Source organism: Equus quagga, chromosome 5, assembly GCF_021613505.1.
Source record: "Equus quagga isolate Etosha38 chromosome 5, UCLA_HA_Equagga_1.0, whole genome shotgun sequence".
Lineage (NCBI taxonomy): Eukaryota > Metazoa > Chordata > Mammalia > Perissodactyla > Equidae > Equus > Equus quagga.
Genome location: NC_060271.1, coordinates 115,523,839 through 115,543,349, shown reverse-complemented (window position 1 = coordinate 115,543,349; position 19,511 = coordinate 115,523,839). Strand labels below are relative to the sequence as shown.

Genomic DNA, 19,511 nt, shown 5'->3' with positions numbered 1-19,511 from the left:
ACTCTCTCCCTACCGAGCCTTTGCTCATGCTGTGCCTTTGCCTTGTGCTGTGCCATCTGCACCTAGAATGTGCCTGTTTATTCTGTAAAATTGGGATCACCTGTCACCCTCTTTCAGAAGCTCTGTCTCTGACACTCTGTGTCCCCATGTCCTCTGGGTGGACAAGTTGCCCCTGTTCTTCAGTCCTCTGTCAGCCCCTTGACTTACCCTTCTCCCATTGGTTTGTGAGTGCCTTAGAGCAGAGACTGTGTCTCTCATCTCATTGTTCTCGGTGCCCAGCACAGCTCTTGGCGTTCAGTTGGCAAAGAGCGTGGAATGTGGGAATGAAGGACAGAATGAATGATGTTTGGGCTCTGTGGTGTGGGACCCAGGTGTAGGGCATGAGCTCATAGACCCAGGCTCCGAGCTAGGTTGGGGGATAGGATTTCTGTGTCGATCTGCCCTCATGCTGGTTGGAAGGGGCCAGGGGGATACAACGGGCATGTGATCCTGGCACAAGAGAACAGGGCTTCTTAACATTTCCCTAGTTACTGGAGGAGTGTGAGCAGGTCCTGGACAACCAGGGGTCAAGATGCAGGCACCTAGCAGGATCTTCCCTACTCCTAGATCTTTTTGTGGATTCCCTACTTCCTCACTGCAAGCTTTTTCTCTTATGTTTCACACGTCTTCTGAAAAGAGAAAAAAAGGCAGGAAGAGAGAGCCCTGCCCCCTGACAAGGAGATGGGGCTCTAGGCAGCTGTAGTCCATATTCCTCTAGGCAACCCTGAGGAAAAGGGAATTCCAGAGTCCCCAAGGCCAGTGTTCCCAAGCAGCAAGTGAAGAAGCTGGGGGTGGGCTAAGCTGCAGGTGACCCTCCCGTCTCAGGCCCACCTGTCGGTGTGAGGGGGCATGGGACAAGAGATGTGCCCATCCCTTGGGGCTGCCTGGATCAGATGCTCCTTCCACATAGGCTCAGTTCCAATGGCCCGCAGCTGGCCGGGCTGCGCTCCTCCATGCGAGGTGGCTTGGAGACGGTGGAGCAGCTGCGGGAGCTGACACGGCTGCTGGAGGCCAAGGAGTACCAGTCACGGATGGAAGGTGTGGGACGGCTCCTGGAGCACTGCAAGGCCAAGCCAGAGCTCATCACCGCCAACCTGGTCCAGGTGAGCACTGCCCCACGGCTGCCTTCCTGCCTGTCTGTCCCTGGGGGTGCAACTTCAGTTTGGAAAACTTGGAACAGGGTTAGACCTTGTGTCAGACCCCTCAGGGTAAAGGGAGCCCAACCAGCACTTGCTGTCCAGTTGCCTTGGCAATGCCACAAGACTACTGGGAAGTGGCCAAAGGGGCAAGGGCACTGCCTCCGCCAGAGACGGCTCAGGGATGTCCTGGGCATCTCTCGCCCCTCTAGCAGATTTATGGGGAGGAGGGCAGAGGTGGAAGATGCTGGGGCTGGGGGCCGCTCCTGGTCTAGCTATGCACATTTTGTTTGGGAGGCAGAGCGTGGTTGACGAGACAACTGGGTCAGTATGGCTGGACAGGAAGGTTGGGAGCGGGCACAGGCCTTTCACAGGCTGGAAGCAGGGCAGACGTCTGCTCCTTCCAGGAGCGAGGCTGCTGACAGTCAAGCCACATAGCAGAATAGTCAAGACACAGGCTTAAAGTCAGCAAACCTGGGTTTCCATCCAAATTTCTTACTAGCTGTGTGATCTGGGGCAAGTCATTTAACCTCTTTCAGCCTCCGTTTTTCTTTTGTTTTCTTTTGTTTTTAATGTGAAGTGAGCATGAGAACACCTGCCTCTCGGGTTGTTAAGATCACCTCACGAAACAGAGAGGGCAGAGTATCCAGCACGATACTCTAGGGCTGTGCACACAATGGGTGCCCAATATGTGCTCATTCCTCCCTCTTGCCCCCTCCCCTTTTGAGAGGGGAGCTCTTCATCATTGGGAATATTTGGGCATAGGTTGGATGACCCCTGTCACAACGCAGGAGGAATCCTTGCCCAGGGTGGATGGTTGATCTGTGGGACTCCTGCCCAGCCTGGGTTCCCATGGGCTCTTGGTTTCTGTTCTCTCAATAGGTCTTTGATGCTTTCACCCCAAGGCTTCAGGATTCCAACAAGAAAGTGAACCAGTGGGCTCTGGAGTCCCTCGCCAAGATGATTCCCCTCCTGAAAGAGAGCTTACAACCTATGCTGCTCTCCATCATCGTCGCTGTTGCAGACAACCTCAACTCCAAGAACTCAGGGATTTACGCTGCCGCGGCGACTGCCCTGGATGCAATGATTGAGAGTCTGGGTGAGCCTCCCGCCGCGGCCCCCACTTGGCACTGGGAGGCAGCTGGCTCCTTTCCTAGTTCTTCCCTAGCGTGGGCCCACCCTTCCTGCCTGGGACTCAGCAGCGCAGTGAAAGGCACTGGTTGGCTGTCAGGCTGAAGGTTACCTGAGAGGCTGCATAGGGCAGGGGCCGGCAGCCCAGGGCCTCTGAGGTTCTTGGTTTGCAGGCTTTTCCACATCACATCCACCCATGTGTCTTAGATGGTAAGAAGTGGAGGAGATGTGGAGATGATCTAGTCTCTCCTCCTCATAGTACATGTGACGGAGATGACTCACCCAGGGTGACACAGCACCGTGGTGAGTGAGCCAACAGGGCACTGACGGAAAAACAGGTCAGGATTGCCAGGAAGGACTTGGGAAGAGTTGTCAGCAATTTTTTCAGTTGCAGAGATGGTAGCAGTGGATGTGGCTTGTATGGGGATCAGGCAGGATGCTGGGGAGACCGCAGGGCCAGCCTGTTGGAGAGGACAAGGCTAATGGGCTGGCTACCTTGATTGCCTGGCACAGGAGTCTGGCCAGGACCCCATTGTCTTTTTTGAGCATTGGATGGATGAGAGTTCCCTTTTAGGAAGATTGTTTGGGGCCAGGGCTTGGGGTGGAAGGGATTTGGGGTGAGGAGTGGGGAGTGAGCATGGAGTGGAGGTTGGGGGAGGAATGAAAAGAAAAAAAGGAGGGAGCTATGGGGGAGACATCAGGAAAGGCAAGAGCTCCTCAGATCCTCGTGTGCTTTGCAGCATCACACCTTGGTTCTTGAACGTTAGGTGGAATTTTTGGTGCATCTACTTCTGTTCTCCATTCCTTTCATAGATGAGGAGGAGGTGATATTTGCTGTATCTAGTACATAGACTGAAGTCCAAGTTCAAAACCTCAGGTGTGAGTGAGAATGTAGTACATGAGTAGACTTATGTCCAGACCAGTAGAACCATGAGTTTTCACAAACCAGTCTTGCCTCAACACGAGAAACTTACGATCTGAGACCCGCCCTTGCTTGCCTTGTCGCCGTATGGACCAATGAGCACAGAGCAGCGTCCTGCCTTTAGGATGCACAGAGCTTCCCCATGGTGAGGCTGAAAACACCGCCTGGCACACATCCCTCCTCCCCATCCCTGTACCCTGGCCTGAGCCCAGCTGCCTGGGGCTGGGACGGCAGCTGTGTCCTTGGCTGGAGCCTCTAGGAGAAGTTTCAGTTACAAATCAAAGGCCTGGTCAGGCCCTTCTCCGCCTCTTGAGTTCATAAATATGGTCAATTTCCTCTCTTCATCTCAGAGGGGATTTATGATTTGCTGAGTGTGTTGCTGTAGAACAAACAATATAAATCCAGCTCTAAATGACGGCTTGTTCTCAGTGCGGCTCTGGGTAAGTGAGATTGCTGTTGCCAGTAACCAAGGCTCTTGGTAAATCACCACTGGCCCTGGATTTATTGGGAAAACCTGCACCAAGCAAAATAGTCCTTAGATATTTGAAGAGGATAAACACCCTTGTCTGGGAGAGAGCTTTTAACTCTTCCCTCTCTAGGCGTTTCAGGTCCCCTTTGTGCCATTGCGCCGGCCTCCTTGAGTATGCTGGAGCTCTGGGGCTTTGGGCTCCAGAATCTGCTGTCTCACGTTGTTCCAAGACTCAGGACCCCTCTACTTGGGGCCCTGTTGTACCCACCTGGGCTGGACACCCTGGAAAGCAGGCCTGGAGATGGCCTGCTTTTGTGATCTGCCCACACCTAGAGGCAGGTTGCAGCTTACAAGAAGATGCCCATAGTTCTCCTTCCTCCTGGGACACGGCCCCCTCTGGTCCCTCAGCTGGAGGATCTGGTGCGGGGAGAATGGAGACAGGTGTGAGGGGTACTGTCCTCCTCTCTGATCCTAGGGTCAGCGCTGGCCTGGAATAGAATGCGATTGGTCTCACAGGGATGGATAGAGCCCAGGAATCCCCTGGCAAACGGCCCCTCTGGGGTCCCAAGTGTGAATAACGGGGTCTTGGCTCCAGGTCATTTTGAGCAGGTGTGTCAGGGGGCTCTTGAGGCCACGTGGCTTTGCCGTGAGCCATACCCTCTCTGCCCAACCAGCAACATCGGTTTTGGAAGTTTTCTTAACTATGCAGTGACGAGCTGATTTCTATATCCACAAAGATCACAACTGGAGGGATTCCGTTTGCCAACAAGAATCCATCACTGCCATGGGGAGCCAAGGGTAGAATCACGCTCTCTCTGAGAATGGTTCTCATCTGCCTGGAATGGTGTGAGCCTGGCCTGCAGAGGGAAACATGGATGCAAGTAACTACACTTCCCAATGTCCCAGGGGAGTGGGTGGTAGATTCAGAGGCTGGGACAGGTGTGACAGAAGAGAAGGGGTGTCAGTCTTCCTTCCCATATCACCCAGGCTGAGCCTGGTGGCTTTAGTCAACCCTTAGCACCTTGAGGCCCCTTCTGGAAGTGGTGTGGAGCCACTGAGCAGAGAGAGCTTTCTCCCAAGCTTACTTCTTCATGCCCCACCGGGGAGTCTGGGCTCCAGGATGGAGAGGAACTGTGAAGTGCTGTGAAGCACTTAAAGGTGGAGAGTCACAAAGCAATGGCTGAACATGTTACTGTTTGTTTCCTGCTCTATTGGGGTGGGGGACAAGTGGATCAAGAACACAGCCAGGACATCTGCTGGCACGAAGTCCAGATCACACAGCCAAACTGGGAAGTTGGTCTTCTTAGGCGATCTCTTAAGATCCCTCTTGATTCTGGAACTCATGATAAAGTTGACTCATCAGCCACCACATCTCTTCTAGCTCCTTGGTTTTCCCTAGGGCGAGTGGGGCAGGTGGTGTGTTGGGTGAGAGAGCAGGTGGGGATTTCTGCCCACGTCCCCGTTTTAGGAGGCGGTGAGGAAGGAGACATGTTGGCCACCTTGCTCCCTGACCTCTGCCCTTTGTCACTGCCTGCCTCAGGGCCTCTCCAGGGCTGAGCCTGGAGTGGTATCCTTTCTACTCAGCACCAAGACCTTCTGATTTCAGGGGAGTTATTCTGGGGTTCAAGGCAGTTCCTGAGCCGACTGGCTGGTTCTGACTTTGGGCTCTGTTACTGGGTCAGTTACAGAAGAAACTTCACTAATGAAAACATCAGGCTGCTGACAGCTCACCCGCTCCTGGCCAGACTGTGTGCCAAAAGGAGTTCTCTTAATTTAGCGCAGCCCCTGGCCGGTGCTGGAGAGAGCAGATAAGCTTGGAAATGGGCAGCTTCGCATCTACTTTTGACTTTAAATTCGTTACCTTATATAAATCTTAGGACCAACATTATATTGTTAACGGAATTTAAAAATTCATCTTCGGTGCCCCTCTCATATACCAACTGCTTAAAAATGTCTCTGTCTTCCATTTTCTGTCTGCATGAATGCAAATTTCCCTGGTTAAAAAGCATAATATAAATACTTTTTTGACTTTGCTTCTTTCATTTAAAACTCCTCAGTTTCTCATGCTATTATGCAGTCTTTCTAATTAACTTGAAAATATCAAGTTTACTTTCCACCATTGTAAAAGTCATACTTATTAATTATTGAGAAAATGGAAAATACAAAGCATTTGGAAGGGGAAAAAAACTCATTTATAAAGAAAAACCTCCCAACTCCTGAAAGAAATTATTAACATTTGGCATTTTTCATTTTAGATATTTTTTCTGTGCATGTTTGTGTACAGAGTCATGGTTATATTACACATTTAAATTTGCATCCTGATCTTAAAAAAAGCAGAGCATGCTGGGCCAGCTCCAGTGGCCTAGTGGTTAAGTTTGGTGCACTCTGCTTTGGTGGCCTGGGTTTGGTTCCCAGGCATGGACCTACACCACTCATCTCTCAGTGGCCATGCTGTGGCGGCAGCTCACAAACAAACAACAAAAAGAGGGAAGATTGGCAATGGATGTGAGCTCAGATGAGTCTTCCTCTGCAAAAAAAAAAAAAAAAAAATGCAGAGCATGAGTATTTGCATATAATTACACACAAGTCACTTGCGACAGCTCTGTCCCACGCTATACGATAGCTTGCATTTTTCTGCTGAGGTGGGTCATTCCTGGTTTTCCTGTGATGAACAGACCTAGTTTTGGTGGCCGCAGAGAATTCGGCTGTGTGACATCGTAACTTACTGAGTCCTGAGGTTTTTCTTGGGAGTCCAGTTTGACTCCAGTTTCTTTGCTGTCACTGTCCCCACTACCGTAGTTTTTATGCTTTCTGAAAAGCTCTTCTCTGGCTTCCCAGTAGCTTGGGATGATGTGGCCTGGTGGGCTCAGGGATTGTCTGAATGGGACGGGTGCAGCCCACTAGACCTCTGCCGCATTGTAGAGGGGGAGGCGAGGCCCGAGGAGGACAGGCTGGCTGGCCACCCAGCTAGTGGCTGTTTTCTCTCCACTGCACGGCTTTGCTCACCCTTTGGTGTGGCAGCGCCGTGGCCAGCCGGGGCTTCCTTGTGCTGCAGCCTGTGAAGAGGAGGCTTTGCATGCCCTAGACGAGGCTCATGGAGCATGGGTGTCAAGGTTTCAAAAGTTAGATCCCAGCCTCTTATTTGATCTCTCCACTGTGAAGCTTGCTGGGCTTTCAGAGCATTTTAGGGTGATAATAATAATAGTAGCAATAATAGCTGATACTGACATCGTAATTATATGTTCGAGGCACTTTCCTGAGCATTATGTCAACTCGCTTAATTCTCATAGCAGCTGTATGAGGAGGGTCCCAGTTTTATCTCCATTTTATAGATGAGGAAACTGAGGCTGAGAGGATAAATGACATTCACACTAAGATGTGGAAGAGCCAGGATTCAATCTAGGCGATTCAGTCCTTCCATCCGGGACCCCGAGTGCACACCCTTAACCACCGTCCGATACTGCCTTCCATGAATCCTGGGTGAGACCTGGAAGGTGAGCCTTCACTGTGAAAGTGGTCAGAGGAAGAGAAGCCAGCTCCCTGGGGCATGTGCCCGGGTGTGTAAACCAGCATGGGCAACCACTGTCTCTGCTTTAATGTTACCCTGTGCCCTGCAAACATTTATTGAGCACCTGTGGTGTGCCAGGCAGTGTGGGAACACGGTCTGGCCCAAAAGTCTGCTAGATGTGCATTTTCAAATATTCTCCAAGTTCTTCACCTCTCTCTGCATCCAAGAGGCCGTGTCAGTGGCCAGGAGTGGGGAGGTCCGGCTGCGTCCAAAGAATGTCCTGGATTGAGTATTGTGGGGGAGACCAAGCAGAGAAAAGTCCTCATTCTCAGAGGCAAGCTCATGGCTAATGATGGGCATGGGACAAATAGAAGCACCTGGAAACAATAATGCATAAAACCTCTTCTTATGCAACTACAGCTTTACCAAGACACTCTGAGACTGATTCTTGCTAACTGCAGTTATTCTAGAGGCTGGCACCTCTTCTATCTCCCAGAGCAAATTACTTTATAGACTCTTGCCTTATTGATGGAGCTGTTGCAAGCAGCAGAAATGTACGTGTGTACATGTTCCTGTCTATATCCTTCCAGGTCTCAGGAAGAGAGCAGGAGGAGCAGGAATTAGCTTTTAGCTAGAACGGTCGGCTGATGGGAAAAGCAAAGCTTTGATTGCACATCTATGGGGATGCTGGCGCTCTGTGTTGGGGGATTGAAGGAACTTGGAAAAAGTCGAACCTGTCTAAAAAGACTGGTGTCACCTCCCAGGGCCCCAGGGGCTGGCTGTGGTAACGCCCCTCACCTCGCTAACAGGTGCAAGCAGGCCCCAAGCCACCTCCCTGAAAAATGCATTTTCTTACTTGTCCCGCCTCCCACTGAATTATGCTGTGATTGCTGTGGTTGCAAACTGTTGAGAGCTGGGTGTGCCGGGTGCCTTCACAGGCCACGGCAGAGGCCACCTGGAGGTCAGAGGAGAGCAGTCCGACCTCAGGTGTATTTCCCAGGTTAGCACACTTTTCCCAGGTGAGGGGTCGCTTTCCTTGCCTCGCATGTCTGTGTGAGGAATGCGGGACTTCCAGTTTAATGGTTTGAGAAACCAGGAGATGTCAGCTGGACTGGGGAGGAATGAGCACGTTCTAAATTCAGTACCTGTGGGATCCTGCTGGAGTCGACTTTAGAAATACAGTCAAAAAATGCCAGAGAGCCTCTTTATCCCGAAACATCACCTGTGATTTCACTGTTAGTGGTTCGTTGCTGATAAATGCTCCTTCAGAATCCAAGTGGGGAGCGCTCATCCCCAGGCTTCGCCGTGGGTGTGGCTGGGAGCAGGGAGAGCTGGAGCGCGGGGCGCGTCTGGGGGAGCTGCGACAATAAACAAAGATGAAAACTCCCTCTTTTCCCTAAGCCTCGTGAAAGGTGAATGGGGCATGTGGGGGATCAACTTTGCTGTCGTTACTTGTGTGTCATCTGGGCCTGGGTCTCACACAGTGGGGTTGTATATAAACTATTGAGAGATAATATGTGCCCCCCAACCTGCAAGTTCCCTCCTCTGACCCTACCAGAACCAGCCAGGTGCTTCTGCTCCTGATAGGGAGACGGCCATCCTGGTTTGCCAGGGCCTGAGAGGTTTCCCGGGAAGTGGACTCAGTGCTGAAACGGGGAAGGTCTGGGCAGACCGAGACGAGTTGGTCAGGCTCGCTCCTGAACCCCAGGCTCTTGGTTACAGGAGCATGGCACTTCCCACCCTGGGTTAGGGTTCACTTTTAAGTGTCTGTCTCCTCGTGAAAGGAGTCCCTTAGAGGGGAAGAGGAGGAGGAGGAGCGGGTCTTATTTGGTTTCTAGCTGCATGCCTATTACAAAGAGATATCAGCAAATGTTCAGTGTAGAAATAGCTGGCCATCTGGCTGTGGGGACATCCTATTGCTTAGAGCATAAGTTCAGGCTTTGAGGAGAGCCATAGTTTCTGAATCCTGACCCCAGCCCTTTACTGACTTTTGGTGTGACCATGGCTCAGTGCCTCAGCTTCCCCTAAAAATGTATCTACATATCCACATCTATATTCATGTATCTATCTATCTCTTTCATCCATCTATCTGTCTATCTAGCTATCAATCATCTATCATCAATCACCTATCTATCAATCATCTATCTATCTACCTATCTATCTGTCATTAATCACCTGTCTCTATCTATTTATCTGTCTACCCTCTTTTGCCCCAAAGCTCACAGCAATTTTGAGGAAGCACAGACAGTATGAACCAGATCTGTGGGAGTAAATGAGGTCCATTTGGAAGCCAGTTTAACTATCCTAAGCCACTCAATCTTCCCCAAACACCCCATGTACATTCACTTTTTAAGTGGCCCAATTGTGACCTGGAAAAATTAATTCAGCTCCCAGAAGGGCCTCCTCACATAGGTGTTGTGGGTACCTGGCACAGCATCACAGCCACTGATGCTCTCCATCTCTTCCAGACAACCTTTGCCTCCTACAAGCATTTGCTGGGCGGGTGCGTTTCCTGAGTGGCCGTGCGGTGCTTGATGTCACAGAACGCCTGTCAGGTGAGCACCCCCACACCCCGCCCCCACCCCTGCCTCCTAGTCAATCTCGGTTCCTCTCTCCTGGCATGTGGTTGAACTACCCACTTATCTTAGACCAGAAATAATCACAGACCATTTAAAAATTTTGATAATCTGCTTTTTAAAGATAATCCTCACATTGCTAGAAGACAGTCTTGGTTTTTGGTCAAAATAAGGCATGTTCATACATAACCAAAATAGTATGGATTTCTTCGTCTTTGCAAACAGGGCTTCCACTAGCCCAGAGGGCACTTTTGTGTGAATCAGAAAAAGCTGCTCTTCCAGACAGATGCTGCCTTGTGGGTGCCTGGCTTGGTCAGCAGCAGTACTGTCTTAAGAATTAGATAAAGTTGCCCCTTCTTCGACTTGCACAGCCTGGCAAGAGAGCATGCCCTGGATTTCAACCCCGCTTAAGACCTCGGCCAGGTGCCTGGGACTGCGTTACGTGGAGATGGGGCCTCACCCTGAATCTGTTCTGCCTTGTTCAAGCTTCAGCCAAGGAAAGCTTGCTCCAGGACTGTGTCTTAAGGATGAGGCTCAAGTGATTTCATTCCGGGGCTGAGCGGCTCTTGAGGTGGCAGCATGGAGAGGACACAGGCTTTTGGGTGGACGGAGCCATTTGCTACCTGTCGACTGTGACCTTGGGCAGGTTACTTAACTTGGTTTTATCATTTTTCTTACTTGCTAAAAGCCTTCTCCCCTGTCTTAGGAAGGTCCTGTCCAGGAAGGAGGCAGAAAGACTCAGTTCGTTCTCTAGACTCCCAGAGGCCCTCCTAAAATGCGGGTGGATCATGCCACCCCCCTGCTTAAATCCTTGCACAGCCCCCAAGCAGTCTTCAGGATAGTGTCCAGGCTCCCTGGAGTGGCCCACGAGGCCCGTTGCTGCCTGGACCTCTAGGCTCTGCCCTGTAACCTCCATCCCCTATTATATGCACTGGATCATTTAATCCTCATAACAACCCCACAAGGAGCGTGTGGGTTCCATGATTATCCCTTTTGTACAAAGAAGGAAAATGGAGGTCAGAAAGGTTAAATGCCCAAAGTCCCTTGGCAAGTAATCCAGGATCTGTCCCCAGGAGGCTGCTGCAGAGGCACGCCCTCACGCTCTGTGCTAAGCTGCCTCTCCCTGAGCGGCCCTGCCTTTGCTTCTGGGTGCCAGCGTGCTGCCCTCCTCACCTCCTCACAGCGGCTAAGGCTAATCTCCCATCCTCTCACCTTCCCCTACCCACAGGCTCCCGGCCTGCACAGCCCTTCTCCACCCTCCTTCCTCCACCTGGTGGGTGCCCACTTGGTTCTGACATCACCTCCTCTGTCTCTGTCCTCCCAGCCCTCTGGCCTGAGGTCCCACATGGTGCCAGCCTCAGTCCATTGGCCCACCCAGGGCCTCGCGGTGTCGGCTCTCAGAAGGTGCTCAGCACACGTTGTCTGGCTGGGAGCATCATTCCCGCTCCCCCGCCACCCCGTCTCTTGCTCCTGGCCTTGCCTCTGTGTCCTGGTTCTCTTACCGAAACCAAAGTGGGTTCCCTCCTGGCGAGTTAAATCAGACTCTCCAGCAGAAGTAGTCGTCTCACAAAGTAAAGTATATTTGCAACAAATAGGAGACCATGAGGACTCATTTCCAAAGTCATGGCGTCCCCGAACAAAGGGAAGCGGGGACCTTTTATTTCGGATGGGGAATAATGAATATTCAAAAGGGAGAGGTGGGTATTCGCTTGTGCAGGCTCAGTTGGAAAACATGCTTCCACATACACTGCAGGTTATGGTGATAAGGCCTAAGCTCCTCCTGGAGAGGTGATCTTAGCATTAAAAATAAGGCAAAGGTCACAGGTGTAGCTCTCTGGTGAGGCTTGGTCTGGTTCAGGGTGGTTTGTGATAGGATCTCCTTAACAGAACAAAAGGAAAACACTTTGGAAAAACAATTAAATGCTTCCAAAGACCCCCTTGAGTTCCTGGGGGCAGGGGCAACTTGTGGGTGACAGTTCCATCCTCCCAGCGTCCCTGGAATGACCCCTTACTTCCCATCCAGGTGCCAGGCCTTCCCCAAGCCGTTGGGGCAAGTGAGGCGGGGCTGGGGGCCGTGATGCAGCCACAGTGCCGTGACGTGGGTGCCCTGGGATGGGAATGGGCCCACATAACTGAGACCCTCCTGGGTACCAGACAAGAAACACTTTCTATTGCTCAAAATTAGCATTTTCTGGGTGAAACCCTTACCTGTCCTAGTATAGGTAATTTATGGGGCCCAGAGGCGGGCGGGTACTTCATTTTAGATTATCCATTTGCTGTAAATACTTTCCATCTATTTCCAAGAGATCCCAAAGCAAGAGTTTCTACATAGCTCTTCTGTTAATTCGGTGTCAGCCAGGAACAGAGAAGAAAATTTCAATTGACACAAGGTGGGGACTAAAAATAGCACAGCTTAACAGGAGCAATCTTGGCTAATTACTTCAGCTGCCTTTTAAGCTTGCGTTTAATGGGGTTTTCTTCCTCATGATGACTCCCAGGAGGGCCACTGCTGCTTCTGCCAGTTTGAAAGGCCCACCGCTGTCAGCCAGGTGACGGCCCCCTCCCTGGCCCTGGGGGCTGGGCAGCTGATGCCTCATTGATGGGAGGGAGAGCGTTCAGGTGCCAAATGTGGTGTCTCTGGAGGAGAAGTGGGCAGGGTCAGGTGAAACCCTCGCCCTTTGCTGGGGGCAGGGGAGCCCTGCCAGGGCCCGGTTTTTGAGAAAGTTCTTCCCTTTGTTTGCAGCTGAGTTTCCGTGGAGATTTAGGAAAACTCTGAGTTGCAGTTGTTCGGCATAGGTGGCTAATCAGAGTTATTGGTTTTCTTTAGGTTCCTTCTGACTGTCTCCCTCTTATCTCCACTTCTCCTTCCCTCTCTCTCCCCCTCCCCACACCCTCCCGCCTCTTTTGGGGCTCACTGGGTGGCTTTCCTGTGATGGTGCCCTCCCTTTGCAGCCTGTTTCCAGCACGAGGAAGTAACTCTCACCTCTTTGTCCCACTTCATGAAGCTGCTGACGCGGCTGGGTTGGGTGTAGTCCTGCCCTCCCCAGTAACAAGGACTGCCTTTATTTCTGAGGGCTGTGTGACACTTGGGCAGCCTCAAGGGAAGCCCCACAGTGTGGGGTGCAGGCACCCTGAGGCCTGAAAGACAACGTACACCTTCCGCAGGAAATGGCACTGAGAGCGTCAGGCTGAGCTTGGGGGGGAGGGGGCAGGTCATCTTCTCTGGTTCTCTATTGTCCTCAACTGGCTCTGAAATCAGAGGGACCCCGTGGAGCTCCTGCTGGAAGATATCCTGGGGGAATGGATGATGTTAAGCTAATGAGGGAAGGACAAACTGGGGGTTTCACTAAAAATAAAACAAAACTTCAGACTAGCCTCTGAAATGCGGAACCCCTAGAGGTTTGGGACAGCGAGGGGTGGAGAGAGCATGGGTTTCGGAGGCAGGCATGGCCTCTGACCTCTGCCGTTGTTGGCTGTGCGGTCTTGGGCAAGCTCCGTGACCCCTGAGAATTGGTTTCCTCCTCTGTGAAGTGGACGAGTGTCCGTCTCTCAGGTGCTGTGAGAATGAAATGGAGTCACGCTGCAAAGCTCTGAGCCCCAGACTCAGGGCGCAGGCAATGCTGGTTTCCTGGGGGTGTCTCGGCCCAGGGAACCTTCCAGTTTCTTGGCCCCATAAATAAATACAGCGCTGCTCTCAGCGTCATTTGCCTTCAGCAGCACTTATCCTTTGGCAAGATGACAGCAGAGTGCAAGGGTTACACAGCAGGCCTCGTTAGCACAAAGGCACTTAGAGTAACACAGCCATGGCTGGAGGCAGGAGCAGCCCCTCCGAAGCGATTTGGGATAGCCTTGATATGGCTTTGACATTGGGGGCAACCCCGGCGTCTACCCTGCGGTGGAGGGCTGGCTGGCAGATTTAGCCTACTTCTGGCTGTTCTGGGGTTTGGAGAAGATGGGGGCCCTGTGACCAGATTTGGGGGCTTCATCACTGGGAGGAAGGGTCTGTGCAGAGCTCGACGCTTTACAAAGCACGTCCTCGCCTCCTGGATTCCCGCTGGTCTTCTTGTGAGCTTTGGCATCCAGACACTGGGGAGGCCACGGGTCTCTCATCTCCTGTTGGCTGTTTATTTTCCAGAATGCTCATTTGAGAGAGTCTTGACTTCTCTCCCTAGTAGGTTTTCTCCGTGTGAACTCTCATAGGTGGTAATGTGGATTAAATCAATGCTAGTACTGGCTACCTAAATAGTCACTTCATGTACATTTATTATCTAATCTCTAACAATCTCTAAAGTTTGGTTCGGGATTATCATCCTTACTTTACAGATTAGGGAACAGGCTCAGAAAGGTTGGGTGGCTTTCTCAAGCTCCCACAGCTAGTAAATAGCAGAGGCAGGATTGCAATCCAGGTGTGTGTCCCTCTTTCCTCTCCCCTGGGCTGCAGGGACTGCTTATGACTGTCACGGGCCTTCAGCACTCTTGCCTTTCTTCCATTAAAAAAAAAAATTAAAAATTATGGGTTTTTTATGACTGGTTGGCATAAACATGAATATAAACCAGGCTGGATATCTTCATATTTTCTTCTTCTGATGTTAAAAGAAATTAAAACATTTCCAAGGGCTCCTAAACATGTTGTGAGCCCTAGGGAGTGTGTCTAATGGATTAGTCAGCACTGCTGGGCTGCTTTCCCTTTGAGGGACAGAGTCGGTGTCCAAAGAGAGGGCAGTGGGAGAGGGAGAGTGCCTGACTCAAGTATCTCTCCCTTTTTTCTGCCCCATAGTGCTGGTGGCCTCGGTTTACCCCCGAAAGCCCCAGGCCGTGGAGCGCCACGTGCTTCCGGTCCTCTGGTACTTCCTGAACAACATGCTCGGGAGCGGCATCCTGCCTGGGCTTGGCGGCAACGTCCGCACCGTGGTGTGCCGGCTGGCCAGGAGCCTCCAGGGGCAGATGGGCTCCCGGCTGCAGGACTTGGCCACCGGCCAGCCAAAGCAAGTCCTCAAAACACTCCAGGACCTCTTACACACGGAATCCCTGTGAGGCAGCTCCGAGATCGCCGACCGAGGGCTGGAACCTGACAGCAAGAAGACTGGCAGCTCTCGCCCCTTTCGGCTGGATTCGAGATGGATCTGAAGTGGGCAATCACTATTTCTCATCTTATTTTATTTTTCTGATGGAATAATCTCCTGGTCTACTTTCCCTTAGAGTTCCAGATGTACATAGTATATTTTGAAGTAGAAATAAAAGAATTACTTATTTTTCTAAGGTTTTATTATCTTGTACTTTTTTAACCTCAGAGAATTTTCCAGTAAATAGGTTTGTGACAAAGAAAACGAAACATGACAACAGCAAAACCAGCTGCAGATGATACTGAGATGAAAACTTAGGGAGAAAAAGTGTAGCACAGAGCCACGGGTGGCAGACCATTTTGGGGCTGAAGCTCCCAGCTGTGAGCAGCTCAACAAGCCCCTCTTGACCCAGAGTCCCTGAGTCGGTCATTCAGATCCAGTCCATTTGCTACGAGCCTGATTTGAGGTAGTGTAGCAGACGTCCCCGGGGGCACGGCACTTCTGTCTTACAAAATCTTCAGTGAAGCGTCTGTTGGTCCCACGGGAACCTTCTAAGGGGATCTGTCCGGCTTATCAAAAGGCAAGGAGAGTTTGACATTTGCATTACTAAAAACCTTCTCTGGAAGCTGGCTTTTTGGCTAGTTCTGAAGAGGACTAGATGACATTTCACACTTGAAATAGCAGAAATGAAAGCGTGTGGTAGAGCAGAAAGTGCTACACGCACGCATGCAGACATCAAGCGGCAGGGGGGCTCTGAAGTTGCATGGTTACTCTGGCTGGGCCGATCATGGAGCTGGAGAGCTGTGTTGGATGCAGGATGGGCCAGGACCTGAGGAAGCTGAGAGAAGGCCTTGCCCACTGATAGAGCAGCCAGAGAAATGGGGCCCTGGCAGTGAGAAGGGGACATCTGGGGCTTGGGCTATGGACACCATAGGGGTGGCTCTGTTTTGCCTGGGGCCAGTGGCAGGTTGACAATGGTGTGACCAGAAAGAATGAGAACTCAGGTCATTACCTCAAACACCCGGGTAAGGTGAAGGCTGAAAGGGCAACATCCCAGTCCCGGCTGAGGAGGCCAGACCCACAGCAACACTCGGGAGCAGATCCAGGTAGCCGAGGCTTCATGCCAGCAAGTTTCTGGCAGCCCCACCAGTGGGCCGCTCTCCACCGTCACCCACCCCCTGGTATCACGTGAGTTGCACATCACTGTTCTGAGCTTCTGGGGAGTTCCGCCCACAGCAGGCTAGGAAGCCCCAAATCGACTCACTTATATATTTCCAAACCCCTTGGGTGCCCCTGGCTGAAGTAGCCGCTTTTCCATCTTGCCTGTGTTGCCAGGTGTAACTAGGTCACCCGCCCCCAATGCCCTGGCATGAGGTTGGGCATGGCACAGTTATCTTGGGACCTGGGCTTTTAATAGGTGGCTTAAGTGTGACTTTGGGTAATTCCAGCCCCGGTGTGAGCTGCGTCTCACCTAATTGTGACCCCAGCAGGGGCTTCTCCACTGCTACCCTGTCCTGTGTTGATTCTGACTGAACCAGGTTAAAGGCCTCTTGATGGGAGCCGTCAAAGATCCCCAAAAAGCTGATTGTAAACATTAGTAAACTTTTACACAGTTTAATTAATTGGTTTTGCTTGGAGTCTGAGCAGACTTCTCGGGTTTGGTCGGGACACTGGCATTTTCTGCTTGTCAAGTTCCTGGAACCTATCAGAAGATTTCAGGAGTTTTTAGAACTGTCGGAGCCCAGGGACGTGGAGTCTGGCAGGGATTTTGAAGGTAGAAATTAAGCTCAAAAGCCTTATCCTGTCTTCCTGCATCCAGGTCCCGACTTCCAAGGACATCTGCACAGCAGAAGCTTCCTGTTCCCTGTGATCTGTCCCCATCCTCATAGGCGGAGGTGTTTAAAACAACTGAAAACAGCTGAAAAGCAAAGGATAAATTTTGCATGGTCCTCTTTTCCTTCCCTATTTCAGGTTTTAATCTAGCCTCTGGGCAGCCGGTCTCTGGGGTGACCCCTTGGCACCCCACTGGGGAGGGGCTGGGTGGTTCTGGTGCCGCAGGAAATTTCAGCCTCAAAAGGTTTCCCACATCATTATTCTTAAAACAAAAGGAAGACAGCACGTTAGTAACCTGGGCCTGGGGAGGGCCCGCAGGAAGGAGTCCCAGTGGAAGGCTGGTCACGGGAAATGAAGATTGTCCTGAGAGCCAGGGGGCTGAGCCGAGCCCACCCCATGCGTTGCTTGACTCTGTGTGCGTGTGTGTGTGTGTGTGTGAGTGTGCACGCACGCGGGCGTGTGGCTGGAAACTCCACTTGCTGAAGATGCCCTTGGGTGTGGGAATATAGCCTCTACCTACGGAAGAGCTCTCTCTCTCTCTCTCTCTCTCTCTCTCTCTCTTTCTCCAATGTGAAAATCAAGGACCAAAGACTGGTCTGAGGAATTCCTTGCTTAGGAATTTTTCATATTTTAGGAAAACTTTCCTAGAGGCCCCGCTTCTTGCCTTGTTTTCTCTTTCCTTTTTTGTCTCTTACCTTCAGAGCGAAGCGTTTCTCTACTCTCGCTATGCTTCAGAATCACCTGGTGAGATTTAAAAAATACTCATGTCTGGGCCCCACCCCAGGAATTTTGGATTCAGTTGGTGTTGGGTGGGGCCCAGGCAGCTGTCTTGTCCTTTCTCCCTGCCCGCCACCCCCAGCTTTACTGAGATATAATCAACATATAACATTAAGTTTAAGGTGTAGGTGCTGATTTGATACATTTATATATTGCAAAATGATTCCCACCACAGCGTTAGCTAACACTTCCATCCTATCACATTATTACCATTTCTTTTTGTGTTGAGAACATTTAAGAGATGCTTGAGAAGCTACCTCCGCCAGTGCATGGAAATCACTGGGAATCTTGTGAAAGTGCAGATTCTGATTCAGCAGGTCTGGTGTGGGGCTCAAGATTCAGCATTTCCAGCAAGCCCCCAGGTGAGGTTGATGCTCCTGGTCTGGCAGGGGCCACATTGTGGGGGCCAGGCCCAAATTCACAGCTAGGAAGTGGCTGGAGCTTGGATCTGTGCTCAGGTCTGTTTGACTCCAAAGCTCCTGACCTGCTCCAGGATAATCTATGGCTCCAGGACATTTACCGCCCCTTGGGTCGGTCCGAGCCTGTTGAGAGGACCAGTTGAAATTCCATGGTCTCCTGGAATTAGGCTGGCCCCAGAGTTTTGCCGTTAAAAACTTCAGGGCACAGAGGGTCTGCTTGGTCTGGTCTGCTCATCAGGGCATGCTGTAAACTCTTGGCTATCCAACCATGGCTTTGGTGGGGACAGGGTTTGTGGAAATAACCAAAGACCAGCCAAATGAAAAAAGCAAAGACTATTTATTCAGGGCTTGCCATAGCAAGGGAGTCAGCCACGATTGCTTATGTTTTGGCAGAGACTCAAGGGCAGGAGAGAAGAGGAAAAGTTTTATAGTACAAAAAAGTGAAGACTTGAGGTATGCCGTGATTGGAGGCTGCTAGCATGGGGAAGATGTGGGCACAGTGTGGACTGTGGCCTGCTAGCAACAGCAGGGCCTGTAGTGCTCGTTGAAGTGAGGACCCCTGGCTCTCGACAGTGCATCTACTACAGTCCCAGTGCTCTCAGTGGTTGTTAGGTTCCCAGGCTAGCCCACACCTGGGAGTCAGCATTCCTAAGCCAGTATTTCCCAAACATGGTTGATGAAAACAATTGCTTGGGGGAGGGAGGAGGGAGACGGGGATGGGGTGCTTGTTAAAAATTCAGATTCCTAGTCTCAGCTGTAGATCTGGCCCTCCAGCAAGGGGCGTGGGAGTCTGCAAATGATCGAGCAGCTGAGTGATTCCTAGGATCAGGCAGGCTGGAGAAGCAGTGCCCTGACTGTCTCGTCCCAGCTGGGCTCCAGGGGTCCCTTGGGCAGGCAGACCAGGCAGCATCACCATGTGCAAGGGGCCGCTCACCAGGTGGGTGTTTCTGAGGCAGGGACCACTTGGGGTTCCAGTGTGGTCCTTATCATTACTGGGCTTTATTCAAGGGGCATTATGGCTTCTCTGTATCCTGTCACCTGGTGTTTCAGGGATGAAGGCTATAATATGTGAAGGTTTTGTTTTGTTTGAATCATGGCTTTATAATTACCTCTCTGTGGGATGACAGCTGTTATTAGCATCACCTTGGGTTCTCCTTGAGAACTTTTACATCCAGAAAGTGATCCAGCATCCCTGCGGCTGGTGTCAGAAGTCGTTAACTAAACAATAGCTTTCAAAGGTCACCAGGTCTTATAAACACAGCCAATCCTGCCCCCTTCCAAAGGAGAAAAAAAAAGCCAGATAAATAATTTTCATGAAGGCAATTTGTTTCCCAGGGTCTATAGTTCCTTTCTGTCTCTTGCACTGGTTTTTACCGCTTTGGGGCCCTGAAGATGAAGTGTCAGAGCTGCCTCCTGAAGTGCCATTTGCTCCTGCTGGGGGGTTTCACCCTGAAGCACACTTCAGGGGTTTGTGGCGATGAGGAACAAAGATTTTTTGGAAAAACTTCTCTTTTTTTCTTGATGCCAGTACATGCGTGGGAGGGATGGGGAGTGGTGGAGGTACGTAGAGAGGATTATCATTTTTAAAAATTCTTTTGGAAATTTTGTTTTGAGTTTCCATGCAAGCTAGTTTAAGAG

The 19,511-nt window shown here is 51.2% G+C and overlaps 1 protein-coding gene across 4 annotated transcripts in view; it reads left to right on the top strand.

Moving 5' to 3' along the window:
* TOGARAM2 (TOG array regulator of axonemal microtubules 2) overlaps window positions 1-15,011 on the top strand; it is a 53,960-nt gene extending 38,949 nt beyond the window's left edge. For 3 of the 4 annotated variants that reach the window (XM_046661481.1, XM_046661479.1, XM_046661480.1), the window contains 4 exons: window positions 950-1,142; window positions 2,058-2,274; window positions 9,674-9,760; window positions 14,559-15,011. In XM_046661481.1, coding sequence (XP_046517437.1) covers window positions 950-1,142; window positions 2,058-2,274; window positions 9,674-9,760; window positions 14,559-14,815 — 754 coding nt within the window. In that variant the 3' untranslated portion in view covers window positions 14,816-15,011. The remainder of the gene's footprint in view (window positions 1-949; window positions 1,143-2,057; window positions 2,275-9,673; window positions 9,761-14,558) is intronic. The other variant, XR_006888637.1, reaches the window with a different exon arrangement.
* Window positions 15,012-19,511: the final 4,500 nt, after the last annotated feature.